This window comes from Schistocerca piceifrons, chromosome 3, assembly GCF_021461385.2.
Source record: "Schistocerca piceifrons isolate TAMUIC-IGC-003096 chromosome 3, iqSchPice1.1, whole genome shotgun sequence".
Lineage (NCBI taxonomy): Eukaryota > Metazoa > Arthropoda > Insecta > Orthoptera > Acrididae > Schistocerca > Schistocerca piceifrons.
In genome coordinates this window covers 147,526,960-147,549,115 of record NC_060140.1, presented here as the reverse complement: position 1 = coordinate 147,549,115, position 22,156 = coordinate 147,526,960, and the positions used below count along the sequence as shown (strand labels likewise).

At 39.3% G+C, this 22,156-nt stretch overlaps 1 protein-coding gene across 3 annotated transcripts in view; it reads right to left on the bottom strand.

Moving 5' to 3' along the window:
• Nucleotides 1–22,156, bottom strand: part of LOC124789851 (equilibrative nucleoside transporter 1) — a 96,030-nt gene that overhangs the window by 24,116 nt on the left and 49,758 nt on the right. For all 3 annotated transcript variants that reach the window (XM_047257358.1, XM_047257360.1, XM_047257359.1), the window contains 3 exons: nucleotides 12,414–12,560; nucleotides 10,309–10,492; nucleotides 3,589–3,710 (listed from right to left, as the gene is read on the bottom strand). In XM_047257358.1, coding sequence (XP_047113314.1) covers nucleotides 3,589–3,710; nucleotides 10,309–10,492; nucleotides 12,414–12,560 — 453 coding nt within the window. The remainder of the gene's footprint in view (nucleotides 1–3,588; nucleotides 3,711–10,308; nucleotides 10,493–12,413; nucleotides 12,561–22,156) is intronic.

Genomic DNA, 22,156 nt, shown 5'->3' with positions numbered 1-22,156 from the left:
ACAAGTCCCAGCAAGGAAGAATTTTGATGGAACAAACGTGGCATTATGATGACTACAATTTTAGTTGGTTTGTGGGGCACTCAACCGTGTGGTCGTCAGCACCTGTACAAATTCCCAATCTGTACACAGTCCAATCTAGCCACTTTCATGAATGATGATGGAATGATGAGGACAACACGAACACCCAGTCCCCGAGCAGAGAAAATCCCCAGCCCAGCCAGAAATCAAACCCAAGACCCCATGATCCAAAGGTAGCAACACTAGCCACTAGACCACAATCTGCAGACAATGTGGCGGCATGTAAACTATTCACGGGAACAGCAGCAGCCCAAAGTGTCAAAATTAAGTGTATCGGCTACTGGCTGTGGCATGTTTTTAGCAGAATTTTGCGTACTGTGTTTCTGAGTAAAATGGAAGTAGGCACATGCTGTAGACATGCCAGCACACCAATAACCAGCAGAATGGTTGATAGGCATTTTAAGGAGTTAATTAGTATATAAGAGTACAATATGGGTACATAGTAGTTAAGGGGGGCAAAATAAGTGTGAAGAAAAGTTCCATGTGGGGAAATTACAATGTGAACTGGAGGATTGTCCTCAATATACAAATTATTACAGTTAAGGTAGTTTAGTGGGAGCCAGATATTTGAGATTTGGGACGAATCTTCTCGAAAGGGAGGAGGTATGCTGCATTACAAATAAGTATAGGTATAGAATTAAGGAATCCTTGAAAATTTTGGGCAGCATTCGGAAGGTAAAAGTTACAAGACCGATGGACACATTAGACAGTGGGCACTGGTAGTGTTGTTATTAAGCAAGTAGTTCTGCGGGGTAAGTGGATGACATCACTCGCAGGCGAGGAAGCACGGCCTGGCAGGAATATACACAAATGTGGAGATGGGTGTGGAGAAATCAGGTGCAACACACGACACTGACATGCAACAAAATACCTGTATGCTGCAGCTATAACAGGACCTAGCAACCTGTATGTGAGGGCGGAAGCAGGCCACAAAAAGCTGACATTATAATTATTAAGGAACACCCCACTCATCCCCTCCACACGGACTACATCAGAGGTGTAAGAAAAGGAGTATAATAAGGGAGCCCAGAGGCATAAGGCAAGCAGTTGCATCACCATTCTGTTCATATCTGGAACCAGAGGGAATAAAAATTGTTTGAGTTTAATGAATTGATGAATTTCAGTGGCCAATTGGCTCCCTAAATCAACCGCCAAGCTCTGCTGTACAGGCATGCCACAGTCCAAAACTAGGAGGGGCATAAGTGTGGGCAGCAGGCGGCCAGCCATCCTCTGCTCTCTCGGTGACATGCTTCGACAGACTGCAAGCTGCCGCCCTGGGCAAGTGACTGGAGCTTTTGGGGCTCGCTCACGAGAAGCACTTGAGGGAATAGCCAGCCACACTCTGGTGGGCAGCTGTATGGGGCTTCCGGCTCGACCAACACACACTGCCGGCCATGCCGCCTGCGCCAGGACAGGAACCGTTACATCACAAGGACGAAGAGGCCAAGTGGCGTAGCAGCAGAGTCCAATGAAGATGTTTGTGCTGATGCATGTACACACACTGCACAATTGCCATATGGATCAGTAGAGACACTGTATATTCTTCAGCAGAATAAATCTATGCCAAACTTGTCTGTGTTTCTCTGTATGCCCTGGCGTGATTCAGCCCTCTCCCCAAATCATATCTCTCAGTCATCCTAGCACTTTATAACCCCCTGCGACCAGTGGGTCCTAACAATATAGTCGGTATTGCAAACATCTTGTACACCGGTGAATGCAAAGTAAAGGCTTCAGTACTGTAAGAAGCACAAAACCTGGCTGTGTGACCTATGAAAAAAATCCAATGTAGTCCAACAAGTGTACTTTATCTTCCTATGTTTACGTATTGAGAACACAAGGGGAATCTCTGCTACTTTCTTCTATCTTTAGTGTTTTTAGAGGGGTCTACAGTCTACTAAAGTAAAGAAGCAGAGATAATTAATAAGGTCTGTGGAACAATGGTAGGATAAGTTATGCATTCAACATAACATGCACAGTTCCCAGCAGAGTGTGCATGTTATAAGATGATAGTGCCTGGCGTTATGACAGTAAATTTCCAAGACTGATTTGGTGATCATGAGGCTGAAATACCATGATTTCCTTCAATTCTACAATTCCTGAATTTGAATATTATTGGACAGTTGTCACCTGTAGTGAAAAACAATTAAGGGCATATTAACCAACTCAGAAATTGGAAGTTTCTTTCTGAAGCTTGATATAAAATGTAATGGATCACCCCCGAGGACATTTTATCTGATAGAGAATTCAAGCCACTTTGGAAGAAGGAAGGTTAAGGTTTAATGTATACCCCAACAATAAGATCGATAGAGAACAAGCACAAGGTTCTGCTTGTTAAGAATGGGGAAGAGAATCATCTGAGTACTTTAAAAGGAAACCATCTTAGCATTTCCGTTAGAGATTTTGGAGACTTAAAAAGAGCATAGATGAAAACGATTTGAGCTGCAGGCTTCTAGAAGGTGTTTTATGATGCCTTAAACTATTGTTCTGCAATCCAGAGGTGGCCCCTTATCATATTAGGTGGATTTTCTTGTAATTTTGTCCAACACTTGTACAAAAAATCCAGTTCATCTTGTCACACAATTCACAGGAGAAGTTGCTCCTATACCCATATCCCCTCCCCTCGCCAGTATATCTAGAAAATGGTGATAAGAAACTGAGAAATTTGGTCTTGATAAATACGTAAATAAATATATGCCGACAGTTAAAAAAATCTACTCACCAACCAGCGGCTGGGGAACACACGCACACAAAAGGATTTAACTTTCACAGACTTTCGGAGCCAGTGGCTCCTTCTTCTGGCAGAAGAGTTGAAGGGAAAGGAAGAGGGGTGAAGGGAAAGGACTGGAGAGGTTTAGGAAAAGGAGTACAGTTAAAAAGAGTCACCCAGTTCGGGGAGACTTAGCGGATGGGATGAGAAGGATCTGTCTTTCCTTCCCATCCCGTCCGGTAAGTCTCAGCCCTGGCTCTGAAAGCTTGTAAAAGTTAAATCCTTTTGTGTGTGTGTGTGTGTGTGCGTGTGTGTGTGTGTGTGTGTGTGTTCCCTGGTGAGTGGACTTTTTTATCTATTCGTTTATATTATATTTTATCAATAATTGAATATTTTTGTTGTAATATATACTGATAGAAATGCTAAAGTGACAGGGATGTTAAGGAAGTCTCTGCAAGATGTTACTTCAACCACATATATTTTATCACAAGTTGATTGCATTGTAATAATTCAGAAGTACTACATTAGGCGTTTCCATGTCATAGAACACATCATCCCATGAACTGGCAGTGAGCTTCCCTAAAAGTTCAACACATTCTTCTTACCTCTTCATTAATTCCATAACAAAAGTAGATTAGAAACTGGAGAACTGCAACTCCCAATAATTATGTTTAATAACTCATTGCAGCACATGGGTGAGATAACTAATTTAAAGAAATTTGAAAATTTTGTCTTTATAATTAAACCAAAATACTTCTTCACAATAAACAAAACAGTAGTACTCTCCAATTAGTAATACTTACCCACGTGAAAACAGCTGACAACAAGCTTCCAAGCATAGCACAAACGTTGAATGTTAAGAAACACGTAACCTCAGTGAAGTACTTCTCACTGATGATAAAATCTGGATCACTCTGTTTGATATCTGTAGGAACAAAGATATGATTAGTCATGATATTATAAAAAGGTAACGTTCAATACAGATCTTTAACAGTTCTATCTTTTTCAAATACAATATGATTAAAACAGAAATTTACAGACGCTGTAATTACATACTTCAATACTACAATTTGACACACTTCTCCCTGTCACTTACACAACAAAAACAAGGATCAGAGAATGAGTATTGAAACCATGAAAATGATAAAATAGATCATTCCCCCCTCCCCTTTCCCCCTTCATGTCATGCACACAGACTAGTGAAAGTATTTTGAGTCATACCATGCTGTTTACATAAAGACTACCTACACTTGCCTGACAAGTGCTGGAATAAACAACAATAACTAATCAATAGACTATAGAAATAGTGATGGTGTGCAGATCAGCAGTGTTTCTGTTGGTTCGAGATTTTAATTTGGCTATACTTAAGAACTGTGTAGTAAAGATGCACTTAGCCACATTTGGATAAAATCATGATGCATACAACTGCTGTCGTTATAATGGAAGAATGTAGAATAATAGTTGATACACTAGCAAAGGTACGGAAATTTCTAAGTGTAAAGAGATTACTATTTTATATGATCAATTACACAAAAAGAAATCATCCATTCTAATCTGTTTACACTCATGGTGATCTACGACAACAAAATATAGCATCTGCCCTTTGCATTATAGGGACTGCAAAACAAAATCTGTAATGCTTTTCAACGGTGTCAAAATTCTTCCCCTAAGGCTAAAATTGAGTTACCATGTATTTGGTTTTACTTCTATGTGAAGTGCCTTTCTACAGATTTTTGATCTTCAGTGATATGTCAATTAACAACACATAAAAGAATAGATATATGCAGAGAGAGCAATTTGAAAGCGAAGTTTATGCAGACTGCAAATAGTCATGCTTATATTTCTGCTGGAAAAATTAGGATGTCCTGTGATATTCAACAGAATCCCACAGTAGCAACAGATGATTAGGATCAGGATCTGAATGTTCAACACAGAAGCATACCAATATTTTTACCAGGTACAAATTTTAGAAGGTCTTGATCCACACTTGTTACATATGTGCAGAGTGTCTCCCAATTCTGCCGGCCAATCTTTCATTACAGCTGAAGCCCAGCCAGTCCTGGGAGCACATCCTTGTACATTTTGCTAAGCAAGTGATGTATTCTATGTGGTCAATAGCAGTAGACAGTGCTCTCCAACCCTACGTGCATCACCAGAATGAAGTCAACCTCCAAAAGTACATCTCAGGCCCTAACTAAAATTCTAAATATTGAGGACTTATCACATCAACTGACAAAAATACTGCCCCAAATTCACAGAAAAGTAACTCGACAAAGGCAATTCAAAAAATGTCGTCAAACGTGTGATGCACAACTCCACTGACATAGCAAGAGGGAGGTAAATCAGACGGTGTGGGTATTTAAACTGACAACAACTGAAACAGTGGGTGTAGTCACAAAGGCAGCAGCAGTGAATCTATTCCTCAGAACACAGCAGGGCTAGGGACCGGAAAAGTTCACATTTTGCAATGAATGCAAAATAGATGCGAATTGTATCCTGATAAGCTATTAATAAGAAATAGTTTTAATTTATGTATATAATATCAAAAATTTAAGCATTTACTGGCACTGTACATCATCTAGCAAAGCCCAATTGGGAAAGATAATGTGTGAAAGAACCTATTTGCAAAATAAAGCATACAAATGCAATGAGGTAGCAATGTGCTCAATGACCTGGGTCATGCCAACTGTGATGATTGAATGGCCTGTTTAACACAAACGTCACTTAATGCAATGTAGTACTCAGTCATGGGACCTAGCATTTTACAAGAAAGAAACACACATTTGTTTGCTAGCGAAAGCTCAAAAGATAGTATAATGTGGACAATTACAATGCGGCAAATTACATGGACGATAATTTGAACTGTAGTGCCATCGAATACCACTAGAGGTTGGCCTGAACTATGTCGTTAACTATACTCTGCTAACTTCAACAAGCACCTGCACGGTATCTGTCCCCAAATGCTTTGTGTTTTGTGTTGTGTATTGCTCACTGTTTTCTTTTCTTCCTTTAAAATAAGTGAAGCGACTAATCCTGGTCCATAACGGACTTCGATTACGACCCTTACAACACCAAAAGAAATTGGCGATCCCTGTGACAATGAGGCAGTTCTGCTGTAGACTGCTGCCCAGTTTCCCCGCACTGCTCCATCTCATGTGGCATTCAAAATTCTAGTCTGTTTACACTCATGGTGATCTGGGACTACAAAATATAGCATCTGCCCTTTGCATTATAGCGACTGCAAAACAAAATCTGTAATGCTTTTCAACAGTGCCAAAATTCTTCCCCTAAGGCTATAATTGAGTTGCTGTGCATTTGGTTTAACTTCTACGTGAGGTGCCTTTCAGTTCTATCTGTAGTGCTGTCAAGCATGGGTCATAGGGCTATGAATGCCCACAGAAGGTCAAAATTACTAGTCAACAGATTTTTTATCTTCAGATTGGGCAATATGTCAATTAATGACACATAAAAGTCTAATAGATATGCAAAGGCAGCAATTTGAAAGCGAAGTTTACGCAGCTCCATTCATTCCATTTTGATGTAAGCAATGGAACATGAAAACTGTTTGCAGGTTGGGACAACACCCTTAGGCTGGAACACCAGAGCCTTCGGGACGTTCACAAGAGCTGTACTCCAAGGAAGTCATGACCCAAACCTCTGTAACATAGAGCGAAGCGGTATTTCAAGGTGCAGCCTAAGTCTAGCTACTACCTGTTTGAAACACATTGCTCTTGATATCACATATCAACAGTTACAAAAATGTTCATTGACATTGTTTAAATTCTTGTGGTAAATATGCAAAATTCATTCTGATAATTTAAATTCTGTAATATGTTATTGATAAATTTATTCTAATACATATTTTGGGGTGGCTCCACCTCAAAACCTTTATTATGAGCTGCACATGTAATTACATAGTAGTAATCATGTGTGTTGATCTAAATCATGAGATCCTCTATCGAAATCAATAATTAGACATGCAGTGGAATTGTTGATAGTGACTGGTGACTGTATTCTTTTTATAAGAATTATTTTCTTCTTTTTATAATTTGAAAATAGTGAAAACCTCTAGCATTTCACACTCATAGTGATTTGCACTACATTTATCGAAATTGCCATGTTTACTTACTTTGAGTAGAGTAGAGGAGGAGACTAATTTCTGGCAGCAGTGTTACAGTTTACTATCTTGTTTTGGCTGTGTTTCAACTTAAAATTACACAGATATTGTGTTTAACCAATTAATGGTGTGAGTGTTGCACACTTCCTGGCAATAATATCTCTTGTGATACCTAAGCAGAGATACAGCTACTAACAGAGACCAATGCCCTCAAAAGTTGCTATTCTCAATCAGCAGACACTAATGTGGTTAAAATGGAGAATGGGTAAGAAAAGAGACAAAAAGCTATCTGAGATAAAATCGCACTCACTCTCCCCCAATCTCATCCATGATCACCAGCACAATTACACTAGCTCACATAATGGAAGATAGCATTAAAATTGTTCAGATGTTCTAAAACTGTTAAACAAAACTAAGTAAAACATGAGGAAAAGTAAAATAGAATCACAGGATTCATTAAATACATTAAAGGTCATAAATGACCAAATGACCAGCTACTTCCAGTCCGTTTCTTCCTTTTTATATTCTGAGCTTCACCGGGTGGACTTCAAATGATCTGTTTCATTACTTAACTTGGCTTGGGTCAAAGACATGTTTCTGCATCTAACAGCTTAATGAAACTCACTGCATACCAAGACAGGTTACTTTTTGGTTATTTCAACCATCTGATGTCTTATCATAACTTTTATAGTTGATAAAAAATAGCACTTATCTATTCATAGCAAATAGTTATGTTTTGTAAAACAGATTATCTTGATAAGGAGAGATCAATAACTTTGTAAAGCTTTGAATTGAGAACAAAAATAACATTTTATAATTAAACAGAAGAATCCTAATTCTTCCCCTGTAGGGGAAAGGACAGTCATAAATCTATTGGGTACAGCGTAACAAAGGAAAAGAGAGATGAAAAATTTACACCTGTTGTGTCATTGCCTAATTTTCTTATATGAGAATGCGCAACATTTATACCTCTGAAGCCTCATTAACCTGTTAAGTGGGTAGTTTGCGTACGCGCCCCTCTTCCACAGTGGGTAATGTAGGCCAGTGCGCCCGTTCGCGGTGGTTGCGCACTGTTCTCACGTTTTCCTTCGCATTTTCATTGTTGAATTCAAATTGATATTGGGTGGAAATGAATAAAATATATTGCAGAAGTTAACAAAACTGTATTTTCACAATATTACATATCGTTTTCAGTGTGAAACATTTTAAAACAAGGTGCTGCACAAAAGGAAACTTCGCATTCTGCGCACCACTATGAAGTCTCTTTGCGAAGGCCTTTTCTCATACACACCACACACCTTCTTGTTGATCTTTTCTTCGTTGTGGGTGGCAGAAGGTCTGGAAAATGCCTGGCTGTAAGGCGTGTTGCTTTTGGTGTTCGAGGTGAGCGTCTTACTGATGTCCCTTGATGTGGTGAAGATATGGTCAACTGTTCACCAAGACTAATCAGGAAGCTCATTCTACTTTGTTTGCCACCATGCTTCTTGTACAGAATGTATGCATTGTAGCATGCAATGTCCAACAAGTGGCGGAAAAGCTTCTGATAGTATTTTTTCAGCCTGCTTCTGGCCATCTGGTAGCTTTGTAACTGAGAATCGCACCTATCCACGACCCCCCCCATATTCTTGTTGTAGTCAAACAACAACTTGTGGTTTTTGAACAATTCCCTTCTTCGAGTTTACATTTACAAATGTATCATCGTGGAAGGTGCTGACCATAACAACGTCTCTTTTGTCTTTCCATTTCATTACCATCTGCTTGTCTTTGGACCCTGTTATGTACTCCCCTTTCTTCAGTTTTTCCTTTTTTACAAGGTCAGGGAACCCCTTCCTGTCTTGCCACATTGTGCTGACAACATCGGTGTTATTGCTGGTACGTTTGTCCACCAAATCTGTATTGGTGTACCAGTTGTCAAGATAAATACAGTGGCCTTTCCCGAGTAGATCGTGTGCAAGCTCCAAAACAATTCGAGAGGTTATTTTTTTGTCTGGATAGTGGCTACCATAATTAGTGTCCTTTCCAGTGTAAACAATAAAGTCCCATACATACCCAGAACTGCTTTCACGGAGTTCGTACAATTTGATGCCAAATCTGCTACGCTTTGATGGAATATATTGCTTCCATCCAAGCCGTCCTTTCCAGAGCAACAACGATTCGTCAACGGTGATGTTCCTTTCTGGCATGTACACTGGTCTGAATTTATGCTGCAGATGCTCCATAATGGGGTGAATTTTGAATAGTTTTCTGCTGAGAGTGCCTAGTGGATCATATGAGGTATTGTCAGCAAAGTGGAGGAATTTCAATAGAAGATAAAACCACTTTTCACTCATCACTTTCTTGAAGAAAGGTGTGTCAACTGATTCCCTCTTTGAAAAGTACATTTTGTGGTCTGGTTTGTGAAGAATTCCTTGAAGTACAAGCATTCCAATAAGTGTTTTTACCTCGTCGCGTGTAGTATTCAGCCAACTGTGAACCCTGGAGCGTGCTGCTAAATTGGGATGAGAAGCTATGAAATATTCTGCATATAAGTTCATCTGTTCAGCTATCATTGTGCACAAAGCATCATCCACAAAACACATAAAACAACTCATCACATCGTTTTGTTTTAGAAGCACAACTGTACCACTATTACCACTGAACAAATATTGAATACGAACTGAACTAGCACGCACAAATTCACTAGGTACCGTCTGCTGCATTAGTGTCTCGTCGTCAGATGTTTATGAATCGAAGTCACTTTCACTAGCCTCAACATCTGTATCTTGAAAACTTTCAGAACTGTCACTGAAATTATCATCACTTTCTAAAAGCAGCTTCTCAATCTCCGAATCTAATAAACGACTTCTTTTCGCCATTGCAAAAGGTCACTCACTAACGCTGCGGTAAACACAGACAAAAAAGGCGTGCTTTTGCAGCTGCTTCACAGGACGCATTTTCTCGACGCGCTCGGGTGGACAATGTTATAACTAGCCTAGAACACGCTGTGTTGCGTGACAAGAGCCGCCACCTAGTGGACGAAGCTCAACTAATACCACAGTGTCAACGGCAGCCCGATAACTCGTCATTCCCACTAGCTACTAGCCACAGAACACAGTGGACAGATATATCCGTCGAACCCACTGTGCAATAGCAGAGCATGGACGCATATATCCGCCATGACCACTTAAAAGGTTACTCCCATGTTACAACTCTGTTTCTACCTCATAAATTATCCATTTGCTCAGATATAGTTCTACCAAATACAAGGCATGTGATCTCAACAATCAAAGATCATATCAGAAAAGTTACTGACAACAATTTCTCGACAACTTCTATCCCTGTAAAAAGCAAACTACTACATACAATTTAATAATCTCTCACATGCACAAGAGAGTCTAATAAATAAGTCTTATGATTTTCAACTAACCTGAATGAACAGCTGGAAAAACAGACAACGTCACAAAGAAAACGAAAAACACGTTGAAAAGCTGTGGGAAACACTGTTTGAAAATCTGAAAGTAGGGCACATGTGATGATGCTCTGCCAACAGCCTGACACTCCTTGCTTTGTTGTTCTTTTTGAGCTAGAAGCTCATGGTAACGATAAAATCTCTGCAACAATAATAATAGTAACAACAACAACAATAAAATATCAAGTAGCCGGAAAGCATTATTAGATTTGTGCAATACACCATACAGAAGTGTATCTAATTTTTATTCATTATGATAAACCACTAAAGGATTTTTTAAAACTACTACAAAATGTTTGAATTAAATAAAACATGCACTAGTTACTACTGCTGGACACTTATTACATTTGGAAACAATGTCTGTTTATGCGTAGGAAAACGAACCAGTCCTGTGTACAAATGCAGTAAGGAGAATGCAAGTATTGTTCCAGAAATGAGCCTACAAGACAGATTTTTTTCAAGTTTAACATGTGCACACCTGTGACAAATAAATTTACTAACAGTTTTTGAGTGCAGAAATAAATAATTTACATTAGCTTCCTTAAAATTACAGTTTATTAATTTCCTTATCATCTTGTGCTCCAAAGCTCAATAATATAAAAGTTAATAAAAACCATCAGAGCTTTATTTCTGATATGTTTCCTACACCACATCTGATTTGTTCTAAATGAACATCTTAAAATGACACTCAAACTTCACCAACAATCTTCATAACTAAATCTCACAAAGTGACAGAAATGTGTTACTGTCATTACTCAAAACTGTCTAACCATCACACATACCACTGAAAGGAACTTTCAGGAACATGATGAGCACACTGAAACACTTTGCTGACCACCTTGCGTAAGTATAGCCATCAGTACATGCAGGGAGCGTAACATGCTGTGTCATACTGGTACAGTAGTGCAAGTCTTCAACTAGACACTACTCCAGCAACTTGTGTGTACCTTGTAATCATAACATGGAAAAGGGACCAACAGCTTGACATGAAATCCAAACTTAAGTGTTGTTCCTAGCGAATCTTCACAAATCACTGAGAGATGTAGATTAAGTTAAAGGTTGAGTGAAATATACCGATATCCAAACAGGATTTGATACTGTCACCTTTCAGTTTCCAAGCACAGATTTTACTGTCGGACTACCAGGCCACCACTTAAGACAGATATTAGTGCTATGATGGCAACTTGCATCATTTTCTGTCCTACTGCTTTCTGCAGGGGAAAAAAACCTACTGGGGCATAAAGTTATGTTGGATATTAACATTATTTCACCATTGCCATCAACATTGACAGTACTTGTAAATAATTAAGACAGGCCCATCTGACTACATCCATTTGTGAATCAAGGTCATTAAACAACGTCTTTCAATGTATCACACTTCCAAGCACAAAATTTATGCTGGTTGGGTAACTCAACTTTGGTCATCCTCAAATTAACAAAATGTTCAAAACCCTGAACAAATACCTCCGTCTATCGAGCTACATCCATGCTGGCTTTGAAACTAATTCCCAATTTCTCCATATTTCTTTTGATACCATCTGAAACACTGCAGAACAAAATAACTAAATCTGTAAGCAATGCCTTGATTAGTTTCAGTGCTTTACCTTCTAAATTACACCTGGCTAGATCTGGTCACTCCTTATACTAAGATCGGAGAAAATAAAACCAAAATATATTTGCAAAACCTCACTTAAACAGATCCATTAAATTTCAGGAATGCAGCCGCATACATACTATTTCCTCTTTTGCATGTGGCAGTACTCCCGAAATTTAATAGATCAGTTATTACGCGGCACAAATATCAAGATATTCCTCATTTAAATTGTTTTATCTTTGAATCTTAGAAGAATTCTAAAGATCTTCATCCGGTAAATGTAAAATAAGAGGATGTCAGAGTAAAATTTTATTTTATAATTATACGAAAAATCTTTTCCTGTTTAACTTGAAAGTCATATTAACTGATAAAACTACTTTCATTCTAAAAAGAAATGATTGTCAACAACAACAACAACAAAAAACTCTAACATAACTTATATTATATTAACTTACTGACTGAAACTTACATTCAAAGGAAGGGCGAAGTAGGTATCAAAACATGCCAACAAAATGAAGAGGGCTGTAATAAAGTAATAAATGGCAGCTGTCCTCACATTTGGTGCCATTGCCAATGACATTATGTTGATGATTGATGAAATTGCACCACTGATGTTCTAAATAAAAAAAATACATTAATTAATCAATCTCTATTACATCTAATAGCTAAGCAAATTTTTCAAATATTCACGAAGGAGATTAACATAATTTTTCACTATGAGAATCAGTAAACAGCAAACAATGGGAGTGCAAAACAGCCACACTACCCTTTGTCTCCATAATGGCAACTGCTTTACTCAAAATTTACAATCAGTCTAGGAAACCGTATGAAAATAGTCCACATGCACACGGCGTGTGTGTGCATGGGTGTGGATACAGACTTTTGATGAGTTTTTATCTTTGCATTATTCTGTGGCAACTACACAAGGGTTGATTTGGCACTTTCACCACTCTTGTACTGACACCACACATTGGTACATGTTTCAATTTCTTTGGACAAAGTCTACCTCCGTCATCCAAATTTGTCTTTACCTTTCTTCCCTTGTAAGCAGATAGCTAAGTTTCTGTACATAACACTTTTTTCTTGTCTTTCAGAATTTAGCATAAGGGGTGTGTGTGTGTAGTAAGGGGTGAGGTGGAGGTGGTGGGGGAGGGGAGGGAGAGAAAATGACATGCATGCACGTGATGCAAGACCTGTTCCACATATTTCTGTTTTGGCATGTGAGTATGAAATAGAGATCTCCAGCTGATAGTTAAATGACTCTGTGTTCCACAGGTAATTTGCACTTTGTATCATGATACATAATGAGTCAGTTTCTATGTTAATGACAATGATTAATTTGCAAAGCTAGCAATTTATAAATGGGCACATGCAACAGTGAACGCTACTTTAGTTTCATGGGGTAGTAAGCATAGCATTCTTTTGTACTTCGTTTTCTACCAGTGCCCAAAAAATAGCTTCTAAAATTATCATTAACAATAAAATAACAGAACAAGTTGAACACTTCGGATATCATGGCTATAACATTTCTTTATGATACAGGGATACAAAATAAGGTGAATACGTTCAGGAAAATTTACAGTACAATCAATAGATATCTAAAAAGTAAAGCTCTCAAATACATGTCACTGAACTTTTATAAGACTGTTGTTCTAGCAGTACTATTATATAGAAATGTATTATGGATGATAAACAAGAACTGCATATCTATAGTAGTTAGATCCAGTTTCTGAGAAGTATTGAAGGATTTAAAGGAATGAATAGCATCTGAATAAATGTATTAAACACCTGCAGTGTAAAAGAAGTATCAGACAGAAGGAAGATTAGAGATTAACATCCCTTCGACAGCAAGGTCATTAGAGATGGAGCACTAGCTTGGATTAAGAAAAAAGAGGGAAGGAAAATGGCCATGCACTTTTCAAAGTAACTATACAGGCATTTTTTCTTTAATCTTTTTAACAAAACCTTCCTTAGAGAACATATACACAGTGGTCCAGAAAAATTTACACACTCTTTGATAGTTAATATTTTTGGAACAAAATGACATGTTGCTGCAATTTTGCATGGAAGTGTAGTCCATTGTTTTCTCAAAAGATCTTGGTGCGTATTTTCCAGCAGATAGTAGTGTAGCAATGAATGAAATAAGACTCTCATTTGACCAATGCAAGGCCGTATTGAAGTGTTACTTCTAAGTACAAAAACACAGTAGAGGTAAACGGCAATGGTGGAATGTGTACGGAACTTAGCCACCAACACATAAAACAATTTGTCACATTTGAGATGAATTTGAAACTGACAGTACTGATCAGGATGTGCATAAAGAAAGGTCTGGCTAACCAAAAACATCAAGTCCAGCTTCAAGTCCTGTAGTGTTGCAACATTTTACTAGGTCACCTCAAAAATCTGTGATGCAGGGTGCACTTGACAGCAGAGTAAGCCGATCAAGCATATGACGAATTCTGAAGGCTGCAAAGTATAGCTGCATACTATGAACAAGGATGAGCTGGATCAAAGGATGGAGTACCGCAAGGATGAACAGTTTGTGGGGATGGTGACCTTGTCTGATGAGGCACAATTCAAACTGAATGGTACTGTAAACTGCCACAAGTGCATATACTGGGCTCCTGAAAATCCTAACATTCACGTGGACAAATATGTTAATCTACCGGGTGTTAATGTCCGGTGCGGTTTGATTGGCCCATTCTTCTTTGACGATACCATAATTGGTGATGTGTATCTTCATATGCTGCAACCATCGATTTTACCTGAGAGCCAACAGGTGTTTGGAAATTGAAGAATTTACCTACAACAAGATGGCGCTCCGCCTCACTACCAAAGAGATGTCAGAGCCTACTTGGATGAAAATCATCTGGACCATGGATAGGTTGAAGAGGGGCTGTTCAGTACCCACCATGGTCTCCACGCCTTACACCTCGACTTCTACCAATGGGCAACCTTGAAAAATGAAGTTAATCAACAAAAAGCAGTTACACTGAATGAGCTATGAGAAACCAGTCCTATGCAGATACCACACTGGCAACATTGCCAGCCTTAGTTCGGTAAACAGTTCAAAGGCATCGACATTGTTTGGCTGCTAGCGGGGTCACTTTGAACACACAAAATAACCTTCTCCCTTTAACATTGACTATCAAAGAGCATCTATATTTTTCTAGACCCCTCTGTATGTAGTGGACAATGAAGGGGGTGTCATCAATATCTTCATTTTAAATGAATGGTTTCAGTTCTCTGAGAATGCAGATGTGTGTGCAAGTTGCGTGTGTGTGTGTGTGTGTGTGTGTGTGTGTGTGTGTGTTTGTTTGTGTGTGTGTCTACTGCTGACAAAGGCCTTAATGGCCGAAAGCTATAATTGTGTGAATCTTTTTGTTGTGCCTATCACGACTCAGCATCTCCACTATATGGTGAGTAGCAACTTTCCTTCTCTCGTATTGTTATATTTTCATTTCATTTTTTTATACATTGAAAGATGAACACTGTGCAATATTCTTCCGGAGGACAAAGTAAACAGTGCTGTGGCAAACTTATTAAATGCTACCGTATACTCTAATGAACCAAAGAAACTGGTAAACCTGCCTAATATAATGTAGGGGCCCCACGAGCACACAGAAGTGCCACAACATGTAGCGGCATGGACTCAACTAATGTCTGAAGCAGTGCTGGAGGGAACTGACACCATGAACCCTGCAGGGCTGTCCATAAATTCGCAAGAGCAACAGGGCGTGAAAATCTCTTCTGAACAGCATGTTGCAAGGCATCCCAGGTACGCTCAATAATGTTCATATCTGGGGAGTTTGGTGGCCAGAAGAAGCATTCAAACTCAGAAGTGTGTTCCTGGAGTAAATCTGTAGCAATTCTGGACGTGTGGGCTGTTGCATTGTCCTGCTGGAATCGTCCAAGTCTGTTGGAATGCACAATGGACATGAATGGATGCAGGTGATAAGACAGGATGCTTACGTACATGTCACATATCAGAGATGTATCTATACATATCAGGGATCCCATGTCACTCTAACTGCACACGCCACACACCATTACAGAGCCTCCACCGCTTTGAACAATCCTGTGCTGACAGGCAGGGTCCATGGATTCATGAGGTTGTCTCCATACCCATAAATGTCTATACAATTTGTTGATACAATTTGAAATGAGACTCGTCCGACCAGGTAACATACGTTCCAGTTACCAACAGTCCAATGTTGGTGTTGACGGGCCCAGGCGAGGTGTAAATCTTTATGTCGTGCAGTCATCAAGGGTACATGAGTGGGCCTTCGGCTCCAAAAGCCTGTATCGATTATGTTTCACTGAATGGTTTGCACGCTGACACTTGTTGATGGCCAAGCACTGAAATCTGCAGCAATTTGCGGAAGGGTTGCACTTCTGCCACGTTGAACAACTGTCTTCAGTTGTCATTGGTCCCGTTCTTGCAGGATCTTTTTCTGGCTGCAGTGATGTCAGAGATTTGATGTTTTACCAAATCCCTGATATTCATGGTACACTTGTGAAATGGTCGTACAGGAAAATCCCCACTTCATTGCTACCTCGGATATGCTGTGTCCCATCGCTCTTGCGTTGACTGTAACACCATGTTCAAACTCACTCAAATCTTGATAACCTGCCATTGTAGCAACAGTAACTGATCTCTCAACTGTGACAGGCACATGTTGTCTTATACAGGCACTGCCAACCACAGCGTCATATTCTGCCTGTTTATATATATCTGTATTTGACTACACATACCTATACCAGTTTCTTTGGCGCTTCAGTGTATATTAAGCTAGGTAAATCAGATTTCATGATGGCTCAACAAATCCACAGAAATGTTTGCCAAATCTCTGTAGTATCACTGAATGCAGTCTTCCACTGCTGGATCTGTGTTACTGCTGACATTTGTTTCATGGGCACAAGGCCATGGCCCAAGACACATGATTATGTCACAAAACAAGTATCTGTGTAGTATGTTTTAAAAGCAGGGCTTCACATTTTATTGTGTCATATTCATTATAGCACAACTCGGTACCGTAACAGTGAGCCAATGCTTGATAAATAGATCATAAGTTGGGTTACCGTGTATCCAATGGGCATCTTTACTAAACACATTAGCTAATTCCCATGTACCCTGGAATTTAGAGGACTGGTAATTCCCTTCCCTGAATAGAAGGATACTCAATGAGCCTTTTATTTGCTTGTCTGTTGGTACATAAATTAAACAGTTTGAAAATGCTAAAAATTAATTGTGGGATATGCTTAACATTTTGCTGGGTATCAAAGAACATAGGTATCAACGAATTTGATTTATCTGACATATGGATATGGAGGACAGTCCGGTTATAGTGTGGTACAACATGCCGTCCACATGTCAGCCATTACCTCACTGTTGAGTGAAAAGGTCTTTTGTCAATGGAAGAAAGAATGGTTGGCAGGGACAAGAAACAATCTGCATTTGCTGAATCTAACTGTTGAAACATCACAGTCACAATGAAGTATTTATGATACAACTTCATATACCGTACAGTCAACTGATTGATAGAGCGAGCGCAAGTAAAATTTAGCTCATTATCTACACTCCACTCAACAGTGAGGAAGAAGATCTTATGTTTTGGAGTTTAGTTAATGTACATTTAGTATGATTACCAGTCAGAAACATGCATCTACTATAGCTCTTAGTTTTTTATCATAATCTTATATATTGGATTCTGTGTGTATGATAACTTTCTTGTAGGCCTAAAGTTAGAATGTGTTTTGTTGTTTATCCTGATTATTTTCATGCTTTTGTCTCTTTTGGTTCGCTTGTGATTATTTTCTCTTAAGTGTTCTGCAAATGTAACAAGATTTCTCCTATATTGTCAGACTCTCGTGTTCTTTGTTAAACAGATGTCAAGTGACTGCCTCCTCCCCCCCCCCCTCCCTTTTCCACATACCACTCCTCATACACATGACCACTGTCTCCAACTGCAATCAGATCTTAATACCCCAGCCACATCGTGTTTTTATAAGAAAAATTGTGGGTTAGTTTTTATTTCTTCCACTACATATGCTTTTTGGGATACTGAATCATTATCTGAGGTTCGTCAACAAAATTTCATGCTACAACACTGAAAAAATATAAAAAAGATAAAAAATCACTTCTTGGCCGATATTTGGCTTATAACTTTGAAACTATCACTTTTCTTAAATAACCTCTGAATTTGAAATGAAAGTAGATAAAATTTCCTACAAATTTCACTATTAAGGTTTTTTCTCCCTTGGACCATTAGGGCTCAAGTGCTAGTTGAAAATTGGCATACTTCAGCTGTCTCCATAAAAACCTACTTTTTCCACTCAAAAACTCGAATTTATTTTGGAAGGCTGTCTGTGAATTCCTCCAGTTCTATGCAGAACCTTATTTAGGTTGTGTACATAAAGGCATAGGTCATGTTTTGAAAAATTACACAACATTCAAATCATTTAATCAAGTCTGAAATTGTACAAATTCAGTTACAATAAAGTTGAAATACCAATGCAAAATATTGAAAAAAATATTGCATATAATTATATAATATTACATATGCTTATATATTACGTAGTTATAAGAGCAAAAATTGCATGCGCCTTTGTCACTCAGGGAGTTCTGATTGAGGTTCTTCGAAGATGGCGGATCCTGGCACAGGGTCTGGTTGTTCAATCATCAGTGTCAGGGCTGCTTCATCTGAAAATGAAAGAGGTGGTGAGAAAACAACAACTTGTGATGACATCTCAAGAAAAGGAATTATTACAAAACAGACTGTGAGATCACACACACCTTCCGCATCATATAAGCGTCTTTCTTCTATCTGTTCTTGGTCTCTTCCTTCAGTCTCTTCTTCATCTATGTTAATGCTGTCTTCTGGGGACTCAACGTTTTCACACAGCCCTTCACATGATGTGCAGACTGGGGAGCAATGAAGGCCAGCCTACCTGCAGCCACAATTGTACTGGCAGCCTTTTTACATTTACGAGAAATAGTCAGAGTATAAAGCCTGGTGCAGGGTGCAATGTGGTCGGTACTTGCCCAAGACTACTCCTTGTTGTTTTCCACCCCTGCTTGTTCAGATTTTTTAGTTGATCATTGAGTTTTGTTTGACCAGGTACCCACTGCTGCACCTGAAAGTAAACTCTCAGTGAATGTTGTCATGGAGCAGCTACGGTGGGGAGTAGTGAGGAAATATTGCCTGTACGTCAAATTGTTTGGGCCAGTTGCACGTCCTTTCCCGTACAGAGCATGAGAAACATGTTTCTTGCTTTGGCAATCTTGTCCACTTTGCTGCTTGGGGCAACGAGATGAGAGGGGCACCAAGGGGGCCCAAGTGCAAGACTACATGGGTGAAAGTGTATGAGGAAAAAAGTTGCTAAGTCACTTGTGTGGAAAAATGTTCTCAAACTGGCCCTGATGAAGGGAGAGAATAAAAAAATGGAAAGATGTACAATATGGAATTACATTTGCAACAGAATTAAAATGAGGCAATATAAACTTGGATTTTTTTAAAGTACTGGAGTTGGCATAGCAGATAAAACCAGTCTACATTGTATTCGACTTAAAATTAGGATGAATTCACTAAATTACAGCCTTTAATTAAAAAAATTAAGAGTTTTGGACTGGAAAAGTGGATTTTTGTGGAGACCGTCGACGTACGCTACATTTCAATTAGTAATTGAATCTCAATTGCTTGTCGGAGATAAAACCTAGATAGTGACATTTCTAGGAAGTTTTATGTACTTCCATTTTTAATACAGAGGTTATTTATGAAAAGTTGATAGTTTCCAAGTTGTAAGCAAAAAACCACCATTTTACAGTAGCTAGTAGGTAGTCAGGTAGTTGTTTTCACTCATTTTGATATGTTTCTCACTTTTGTTATACCATTATTATTCCAATCACCTCTGAATTCGTCTCATGGGGGTATTCCCTGAGTATACTTGTTTAGTGAGACTGTGTAGCATATTAGGTTCAATGGCAACATAAAAGTACTTTGCGCACACACACACACACACACACACACACACACACACACACACACACACAGATATATATATAAAAAAAGAAAGATGATGTGACTTACCAAACGAAAGTGCTGGCACGTCGATAGACACACAAACATACACACAAAATTCAAGCTTTCGCAACAAACTGTTGCCTCATCAGGAAAGAGGGAAGGAGAGGGAAAGACGAAAGGATGTGGGTTTTAAGGGAGAGGGTAAGGAGTCATTCCAATCCCGGGAGTGGAAAGACTTACCTTAGGGGGAAAAAAATGTCTGCTTAGATGATTTGACTTACCATACGATAGCGCTGGCAGGTCGATAGAAACACAAACAGACACATACATACACACAAAATTCAAGCTTTCGCAACAAACTGTTGCCTCATCAGGAAAGCGGGAAGGAGAGGGAAAGACGAAAGGATGTGGGTTTTAAGGGAGAGGGTAAGGAGTCATTCCAATCCCGGGAGCGGAAAGACTTACCTTAGGGGGAAAAAAGGACAGGTATACACACGCACACACACACATATCCATCCGCACATACACAGACACAAGCAGACATCTGTGTCTGTGCGGATGGATATGTGTGTGTGTGCGCGAGTGTATACCTGTCCTTTTTTCCCCCTAAGGTAAGTCTTTCCGCTCCCCGGATTGGAATGACTCCTTACCCTCTCCCTTAAAACCCACATCCTTTCGTCTTTCCCTCTCCTTCCCTCTTTCCTGATGAGGCAACAGTTTGCTGCGAAAGCTTGAATTTTGTGTGTATGTATGTGTCTGTTTGTGTTTCTATCGACCTCCCAGCGCTTTCGTATGGTAAGTCACATCATCTTTGTTTTTAAATATATTTTTCCCACGTGGAATGTTTCCCTATATATTAGAGGGAAACATTCCACGTGGAAAAATATATCTAAAAACAAAGATGATGTGACTTACCAAACAAAAGCACTGGCAGGTCGATAGATACACAAACATACACACAAAATTCAAGCTTTCGCAACCAATGGTTGCTTCTTCAGGAAAGAGGGTAGGAGAGGGAAAGACGAAAGGATGTGGGTTTTAAGGGAGAGGGTAAGGAGTCATTCCAATCCCGGGAGCGGAAAGACTTACATTAGGGGGAAAAAAAGGACAGGTATACACTCGCGCGCGCGCGCGCATACACACACACACACACACACACACACACACACACACACAAGCAGACACAGACTAGTGTGTGTGTGTGTGTGTGTGTGTGTGTGTGTGTGTGTGTGTGTGTGGGCGCGCGCGCGCGATTGTATACCTGTCCTTTCTTCCCCCTAAGGTAAGTCTTTCCGCTCCTGGGATTGGAATGACTCCTTACCCTCTCCCTTAAAACCCACATCCTTTCGTCTTTCCCTCTCCTTCCCTCTTTCCTGATGAAGCAACCGTTGGTTGCGAAAGCTTGAATTTTGTGTGTATGTTTGTGTGTGTATCAACCTGCCAGCGCTTTTGTTTGGTAAGTCACATCATGGGGACACATTCTCAAATGTCCCTTCTCTCTTATTATGAGTACAAGCAGAATCTAAATGACAGGCTGTACCCTGTTACTGCTACACTCTTTCTAAAAACATTAAAGATTCATTAGGACCATTGAACATTCATGGTCTCATGTCTGTATGTCACTGTGTCCTGGTGGTACACTCAAATCAAAGGGAGTGGTGATATTGAACTAGTGAGATCCACGCCAGTCATATGAGAAGCAAAGGAAAGGAATGGTGGAGTCTAACAGGTGTGGTAAGAAAGAAAACAGTGATCTGTACTCTCATATGCTGTAAACTGCTAAGTCAAAAATCTCTATTCTCAGAAACAATATTTGACCTAATTCATGGCCAAAGCTAGCAGTAACCTCAGAACTGGCACCACTGACCTGTCTCCAGTTCGATAAATCCAAATGAAGCTTAGTGTGCCCAAGCTTAATGAGGTGCTAACAATTCAGCATTATCCAAAGAGCAGATGAAAATTATACATACCCACAAAATAGAGAACTTTTTTGTGGAAAGAAAAACAACAAAAAATAAACAAATTTATACATGCATCAAAATGTTGTTCTCTACCAATTTTTATCAGTAACAGAGAGTCCTGGACAGAACAATGACATTATTATGAAAACGATATGTTGCTACTCACCATATAGAGGAGATGTTAAGTTGCAGACGGGCACAATGAAAACAATGCTACACATTAAGAT